General features: G+C 46.3%; 1 protein-coding gene across 1 annotated transcript in view; it reads left to right on the top strand.

The window, feature by feature from the left end:
- The first annotated feature begins 496 nt into the window (after nucleotides 1-496).
- The window catches only part of CNN1 (calponin 1), a 36,633-nt gene continuing 28,354 nt past the window's right edge, over nucleotides 497-8,775 (top strand). Inside the window, exon 1 of the mRNA XM_081176904.1 lies at nucleotides 497-653. Coding sequence (XP_081033030.1) covers nucleotides 591-653 — 63 coding nt within the window. The 5' untranslated portion in view covers nucleotides 497-590. The remainder of the gene's footprint in view (nucleotides 654-8,775) is intronic.

Raw genomic sequence — 8,775 nt, 5'->3', positions numbered from 1 at the left:
TTCTGGGTTTTGATGCATGAAAAGGAAAGTGAGTGGCGCAGAGGCTTTGCTTGGGAAAGATGCTAGAAGGGAGGGAGTGGAAGGGAGATGCAAAGGAGAAAGAGCCACACAGAAGCGTAAGGTTGAGAAAGGGGACAGAACTAATGAGTAAAAGAGGCAGGAAGTTGCACTACCACTGGGGAGGGAGAGCTGTGGGCAGGGGATGCTTTGCCAGTCAGATCCATCGACTCTTCCCCTCTTTTCACATGCTCAGAAGTGACAAGGGCTTCTGTAAATATTTAAAACATCCATCAGGGAATTGAGTCAGCAGAAGAACTGGATGCCCCCCAAGCCCCCCAAGGTGGAAAAAATGACACCATCATTTCTTAATACCAACAGGCTGACATCAGCATCCCTGGCAGGTGGCGATTGGCCATGCTGTCTGGCCAATGGAAGGACTCCCCCTTGGGCAGGAGGAGGGGGAGAGCCGGAGAGCCAAGAGTTTTTAAAAGTTGCAGGGAAAGCAGCACAGAGGCAGACACGCTGTGCACCAAGAAGGCACCAAAACACACACAGAGAGCAAACCGCGCAGAGGACAGCACGTGTGCAACATGTCTGCGACACACTTCATCAGGGGCCCAGCCTATGGCATGTCAGCTGAAGTCAAGAATAAGGTAAGGACATCTACAATGCCTGGTTTGGAGCAGTGTGTGTGTGTGTGTCCTAGCACTGAGAGTTGTGTGGTTCTTCATAATCTAATGGAGTGGGACTTTTGCCTGTTGCATTACAAATCTAATAACATCAGCACTGCGCAGGACAGCAGGGCATTTTGTTTCATGGCACCTACTCACTCAGAGAAGGGAATAGGGAGGATGTGACTATATGTCCAGGTAGGAAGGCAAAGGCAAGGAGGAAAACCACGCAAAGCTTTAGGAAACAGGCTATGGGAGGTTTTGGAATGGACTAGCAGAAACGGACACCTAAATCGCTTTTAAGATGGCAACTCTGTTTTGTTTCTGTTCTCGGGATTTTTGTTTGATGAGGTCTGTTGTCTTTTCTTTAATGGACATGGGGTGCGGGGGAGAAACAAACGCTCTGAAACAACGGTAATAAGTAATTAATTACAGGCTCTAAGCAAGCTCAAATGATGACCTCTGGGACAATCCTGTTACCTGCAGAGGGTGGGATAAGTACCACAGATGATGGACAATGGAGATCCATCAATTGCCAGGATGAACAATTCAGGCATCAAAGAACCTCTCTTTCGTGTAGCACATTTCAAACCTTCAAAGTGCTTCACCCTCCCTCAGACTCTGCAGACCTTGCAACAGCCCTGCTTACTAGGGCAGTACAATATTCCCCATGCTGAAGATGGAGGTGTTGAGGCAAGGAGAACAGCTGTTTGCCTATGGCTGCCTACTGTGTTTGGGACTGAAAGTGAGATTTGAACCAGCCAAGCCCTACTCGCATTCTTAGCTGCTCCACTGCCTTCTTAAAGAACAGATGGGCTAGCTAGCTGTGGGGAACCTTTGGTCCTCCAGATGTTACTGAACTCCAGCTCCCATCATCCCTGGCCTTTGGGCATGCTTGTTGGGGCTGATGGGAGTTGTAGTTCAGCAAACATCTAGAGGGGCAAAGGTTTCACACACCTGTGAAAGAAAGAAAGTGTGTGTGAAAGAAAGAGATTAGGACAGCTAAGATCAGCATAATTAACAACCTTAGATCATGGTTGTTTTTTTCCTTATGAGGAAGATCACTGTTCTACCCATTTTACAGATATGAAAGTGTTGGTAAGATAAAGGCATTCACAGTCAAATGGGAATTTTTCACACGAAGGTTTTGAGTCTCTCTCATGCCTGGTTGTTGTTCACACAGAAGAGAAGCACTTGTAACCTGAGTTTCTGCTGCTACGTGTCTGTTTGGAAACAAGTCCCATTGAATTAAATGAGATCTGTTTCCAGGTAAATGGGCATAGGATTGTAGCCTATGTTTCACATCTGAAAATGCCCACTCCAATCCCCTGGTCTGGCACCATCTAAACCACTCATGACAAAAGCCTATCACAGCAGCCATGCTGGGAAGAACTTACCGGAACACCTTCTCCAGAGGTCCCTCTTTACCAATGACAGTTTCTAGATTTTGGAATCTGCCTTTGGCAAAACACTTTTTCCATTTTCTCTCCTTGCGGGGTGGCTGGGAGCAAAACATAGTGGGACTTAATCCAAAATAAAAAAATGAAATTGTGAAAAATTAACAACCATATTCTAAAACACACTGAAGTTAAAATACTAAAGCAGATTAAAATCACCTCAGCTTTCTAAGCACCAGGGGAGGCTTGTCTAAACAAGAGTGTTTTTAGCAGGTGCCAAAAACTGTATAGTGGTACCTCAGGTTAAGTACTTAATTCGTTCCGGAGGTCCGTTCTTAACCTGAAACTGTTCTTAACCTGAAGCACCACTTTAGCTAATGGGGCCTCCTGCTGCCGCCGCGCTGCCAGAGCATGATTTCTGTTCTCATCCTGAAGCAAAGTTCTTAACCCGAGGTACTATTTATGGGTTAGCGGAGTCTGTAACCTGAAGTGTATGTAACCTGAAGCGTATGTAACCTGAAGCGTATGTAGCCCGAGGTACCACTGTACAGTGAAGATCCCTGCTTGATCTCAATAGGCAGGGAGTTCCAAACTGCCACACTAAATGCCCGAGTCCTTACAAATGCGGAAAATGGGTATTATGTGGCACCTTCAGTAGTGCCAGTTCATATGATGAAAGAGAGGTTTTTATGGCTAGTTTACTTTGGGCTTGTGATGCCTGCTGCTCCTCACCCTTAATGTATCTTTAAGGCCCCTTCCCCACAAATATTCTGTCTGAGGGCCTGGATCAGACCAGTTAATGCTTGGGGAGGGGATTCTCTTCCAACCACGGCATCCTGCGTGTTTTAGGCCTGCCAGAGACCAGGAGGTTCAGCCTGAGACAAGCGGTTCTGCCATACTGTGAGCTGACCAGCAGGTGGTCACAGAGCTATTATTATTATTATTATTATTATTATTATTATTATTATTAGCCATCCATCGGATGGAGTTTCCCCAGCCACTCTGGGCGGCTTCCAGCAAAATATTAAAAACACAACAAAACATCAATCCTTAGAAACTTCCCTATACAGAACTGTCTTTAGATGTCTTCTAAAAGTTGTGCAGTTATTCATCTCCTTGACAACTACTGGGAGGGCGTTCCACAGGGTGGGAGCCACTACCAAGAAGGCCCTCTGCCTGGTTCCCCGAAACTTCACTTCTCGCGGTGAGGGAACTGCCAGAAGGACCACGGAGCTGGACCTCAGTGTCCGGGCTGAACGATGGGAGCGGAGACGCTCCTCAGGGTATAGACTTGAGGTGTGTTAGCCGTCGGGAGGATGACTGTTCTCCAGAGTCACCAAGAGGCAGCCACTTCAGGTGACAGGCCTAGGGTACCACTAAGGGGGACAGAATGGGGAACAGGCCATGTTGGGCCACTGTTTTTGTTGGGTGCTTTAACTGTGGTTTTTAAAGAAAGTCATGGCAGCATGTTTGATTAAAAGAGGGGAACTGGGAATGGGGCTTGTGGGTTTTGTGAGGGCCCCCCACCTTTTCTCCACAATTCAAGCTCTGCATGAGGCACAATCCAGCAGGAGGCTCTCCTGTGTAAGGTTAGCAAAACTGAATGCACACAGCATCTGTTCATTTTAAGAAGGCTTATGCAGAAGCACTTTCCATTGGATTGTGCCCCTGCCCCATATTAATCAGTGGGGAGGGGGGTGCCATTCAGATTTTACATTTCAGTCATTGAAATGCTATGAGTTAGAAAGTATGGACCCTGGTACTCTGAAAGATTAACTCAGGAAGTCAAGGCATTGGCTGGAAAAGGAGAAGAGGATAACTGTACAGTGGTACCTCGGGTTACAGACGCTTCAGATTACATACACTTCAGGTTACAGACTCTGCTAACCCAGAAATAATACCTCGGGTTAAGAACTTTGTTTCAGGATAAGAACAGAAATCGTGGGGCGGAGCCGCCGCGGGAGTGGGAAGCCCCTTTAGCTAAAGTGGTGCTTCAGGTTAAGAACAGTTTCAGGTTAAGAACGGACCTCCGGAACAAATTAAGTACTTAACCTGAGGTACCACTGTATTGCGACATGGCCATCCTTTTCTTACACATGCAACGGACCGTCATTCACAATGGCACTTGCACCTGACACTTTGGAGCAATGTTTTCCCATAAGGAACCTGTGTTTGGAGGGTGGTTTGGGTGGGAAGGGAGTAGGGTTGGATGTGGAGGTTGTTCTTCCATGTTATTTTTTAAAATCAATAAAATACATTTAAAAATAGAATGCCTCTCCAGCAGAGGCAGCTGTGTCATGGCTTGGCAAGGATTGTACTACCTGCTAATCAGAGAAGTGGATTGGCTCTCTGCTCACCACGGGCCTTTCAATATCCTACAGCTTTAGGGGTGATGCTTTATGTATGGAATCTTCCTTTTACTCCCATAAGCTTAGCTCATTTCTTGTTTCTGGCTGTGTTAAAGACCGTTAGGCTAAGGGCCAGGCCAGATTTCCAACCTGGAATTTTTAAGGGGCACCTGTCCGTGAGATACAAAGTTTGCAAGTTTGAGGCGCTGTTTTGTGACTCAAGAATGGCCTCCTAGCACCCTCCTAGTTTGCATGCAAAGGATTCCAGGTTCAGACCCTGGCGTCTCCAGGTAGGGCTGTGAAAGACTCCTGTCTGAAACTGCAGGGCGAGCTAGTTGGGCCGATGCGTTTAAGGGAACTTCATATTTTCCTGAAATGTCTGGGGCTAAGCCCTGAATGATTAGAGAATACAGACCTTCCTACCCATTCGCTTTCTCTCCTTGCACCCTCCATCTCCCGGGGCTCACCAGAGCACTGGCTCCAGCAAAAGGCCGGTCTCTCCCCGCCCCCCCCCCGCTTCCCTCCACAGCTAAATTCTTCAGCTACCGTCTTGGACTGCACTTTGCACTCTGCCGCAGAAGTCTGGGCAGCAACAGACTCACCATATATGGTCAGTTTTGGGGTTTCTTCGTAGGCTGGTTCTATATAAGGCATAGTTTGGCAGGGTGTGCATCTGGTGAGCGGCAGGATGTCTGCCCCAAGACCCCAGGTGAGGGAGACCACCACCACTGCCATAAACACGCACCCCAACAAATACATTCCTCAGGCAGAGGGTTCTCCTCCACAGCCATCAGAATCTCTTGGAACAGTGAGGATTGTGATACAAGAACAAACTTTCCTGCAGGATGGGAGTTACCTGTTAAGGAGAAGTTGGGAGACAGGCTGTCCAAGATTTGGCAGGCAAGCTCCTGCAAACCATCAGCGGTTTCCTACAAAAGATAGAGTTACAGTTCCTCTGTCCTAGCAGAGGGACAACAGAGAGAGCCACAGTTCTTCAAATATTAGGGAGGGGACTCAGTTACCATTTGCTGGAAAGCCATGGATGAGAAAACAAAGCTCTTGACTGTTGGGAAGTAAGCATTTTCAGCACAGTACCTTCCTCTAGTGAGACAATTGGCATCCTAAGCATGCGTTGTGCATCTTCCAACTGATATGGGGAGTCTGCAAACAAAGGTTTGAGTCGCACAGAACTCTTCCAGCAGAATGGTGACCACTGGTGAGCTGCAGAGAGCAAACTTGGTTACAAAAGCAAGTATTTTTAGTTTTCCTCCAACTTAAATAGAAACTCTTGCAGTATGGGTGGGAACTAGATGTGGGGAGAGTAAATCTAGTTTTGTAAACAAGATGGGGCACACCTGACTTGCCACCAGTACAAGTGAAAAGGATCTAGGGGTCTTGGTAGACCACAGAGCTTAGTGTGATGAGTCAACAGTGTGATGCAGTAGCAAAAAAAGCTATTTCTATTCTAGGCTGCACCAACAGACGTATAGCGTCCAGAGCGAAGGAAATAATAGTATTTTTCTATTCTGCCTTTGTCAGACCACATCTGGAGTACTGAGTCCAGTTCTGGGCACCACAGTTTAAGAAGGATATTGACAAGCTGGAATGTGTGCAGAGAAGGGTGACCAAGCTGATCAAGGGTCTGGAAGCCAAGCCTTATGAGGAATGGTTGAGGGAGTTGGGTATGTTTAGCCTAGAAAAGAAGAGACCGAGAGGAGAGGCTAGGACCTGAACAAAGTAAGTAGCCTTCCCAGTAGGACATCAGACAGGGGATCCTTGTGATTCTTATTTTAGGGGTCCAATTGGTGATTGTAATGCACAGAGAGCACCTGTGTTGGAATGTGAGCATAGGATTGCTGGGGAGTACACAGTAGTTCTGGTGCTCAGGTGGAAAGCAAGAGACCTCTATCTGCCAGGGAGGTAAGAGTTGTACCCAAATTCCTCCCTTAAGGAGATAGGGAAGAATGTTTCATTTTGCATAGAGAGACTCCATAGGAAGCTGCTCTTCAAACCGGAGGGCCAGAACAAGGTGATGTCTTCACAACCAGTGTGAAGAACCCAGTATCATTGGAAAAAACATTAGATTAATGACATGCTAAGAAAGTTAGAATAGGGGTTCTACCCTGGCCAAACTGGCAACCTAAAATGGGACATATTTACTGAGGAACTTCCAGTTCCAGAAAGAAGCCCCAAACATAGCCTGGAATTTGTTAGGGGGCAGGGAGCTACTGGCACAAACTTCATGGAGTGGCGTTAATTCATAATACAACCGCAGATTGGAATCCCTGTCTTCTGTCCAACCAGACCCAATTCACTAGAAGCACAAAACTTACATACCTTCTTTGCCCATATTGCAAGCTCATATTTCCTGCTCCAATACCCAAGTCCTCATAACACAATACACCCATTTAACTGAACGTGGTGTGTCCCTGGGAAACACAAGGCTTGAGAGCTACCATGGCACCCTGTCTGGGAAGCACGGAGAAACTTTTTCCAAGGCAAAATTCACATTGCTCTGGGCATGACAAACTACAGCTATTTGCTTGTTTCCGTGAAGCTGTGCACAGAGATTGTCCCATCCTGCTTTGCCTTCTTGTGCTGGAAGCAGAGATTAACACACAGAGTAATCCGTGACAGTGGATTCCTGTAAAGACAGTGTCCCATGAACATCATATGATAGCTTCAGATTTCTAAGCACAAAAGGAAAGAGCCAGAAAGCTGGACAAGCTTTTGTCTTCACTTCTTCAAATGCAGCTCCACAAGCACAAAGGCTACAAACTAGTCCATATTCTTTTAAAGTTCATATTCTTTTAAATGTGTGAGTGTTTGACAGAAAGCAGATATGGTTTTCGCAGGGAGGGTACTGGATTCGACCCAGAGTGCCTCAGGTCCCAATCCTTGCTCTGCTATGAAGTTTATTACTGAGTGACCTTGAACTAGTCAGTCGGTTTCTCTCAGCCTAACCCACCTCACAGGGTTGTTGTAAAGATAAAATAGGGAATAGGGATAAAATAGGGAAACCACATGCAGTAATTTTCCAGATACAAATATGACAAATGCCTTCAAATGCAACTTTTTAAAAAGGGTATTTTTTTTTTGCTAGAGTTTTAGTCATAAGAAAATGGGAAACTAGAATAGCACGCTTGCATCTTGCAAAGAGATTCTTAACTGCCATATAGAATTAAACATGCAAATTACTGTTCTGTGTTATGCTATATGTATACTGTTCTGGGTGAGATGCACTGCAGCTGTCAGCTCATATTTAGGCAACCTTTCTGGTAAGCTTTCTGTGGTCCCAAATAAAAAAATTCTCAGTGTTCCCTCTGAAATCCATAACAGTGGATAATAAGCAACAACACAAGGGAATGTGGGGAGAAAGGGATGAAAAGACAAGCGGGAAAAAGGACAAATGAGGAGACGACACAAAAGGCCCTGCACTCTTGCATCTTGTGCTTAGCTCTCACTGAAGTGGTAAAAATCCAGCAGCTGCTATAATGAAGGCTGGTCAAGGCAAATTCTGATTGCAAATTAATCCAAGTATTTCCCTTCTCTCTTGTGCATTCCTGCTTCTGCTGTGTTGTCAGTACCAGGTCTGATGGTTGCATCCAAGTTATGTAGTCCAAGCACTTGCTTCAAAGTTTCCTGGACAGAAGTGGGCCTGGCTAGCAGATATAGTACAGAGCCTAGCAATCAAAATATTTCCAAAGAGTTCCTGTTAGAATCCTAGCCCATTCTCATCAGAACCGATAAGCATTCCGCAAACCAGCTCAAATTAATCAGACTGCGAAGAAGCAGAAACTGAGAAAAGAACCTTCTAAGCCAGGGGTCAGCAGACTTTTTCAGCAGGGGGCTGGTCCACTGTTCCTCAGACCTTGTGGGGGGCCAGACTATATTTTTTTTGGGGGGGGGGATAAACGAGTCCCTATGCCCCACAAATAAGCCAGAGATGCATTTTAAATAAAATCACACATTCTACTCATGTAAAAACATGCTGATTCCCGGACTGTCTGCAGGCCGGATTTAGAAGGCGATTGGGCCGGATCCGGCCCCCGGGCCTTAGTTTGCCTACCCATGTTCTAAGCATCACATCTGCAGCTCAAGTAAGCCACCCTAACCATACAAGATTGGCTGCTCAGTGTAATTTTTCCTCTTTTCTTCTCTTAGCTCTGGGATGTCGGCATGGGCGTAGCCAGGATTTTTGTTGGGGGGGGGAGCAGGCCTTTTTTGGGGTGGGGGCAAAATCTCAGTTAGCTATGGATTTTTATTGACTTTTATTGAGGTGGGGCCGCTGCCTCTCCCTGGCCAACCTTGGGCTATGCCCATGGGCGAAGGGGTGAAATTAGACTTTATTTCAGCTTC

The sequence above is a fragment of the Podarcis bocagei genome, assembly GCF_964188305.1.
Source record: "Podarcis bocagei genome assembly, chromosome: 17".
Lineage (NCBI taxonomy): Eukaryota > Metazoa > Chordata > Lepidosauria > Squamata > Lacertidae > Podarcis > Podarcis bocagei.
Note: the sequence above shows the minus strand (reverse complement) of the source record. Positions and strands in the feature narration are given on the sequence as shown.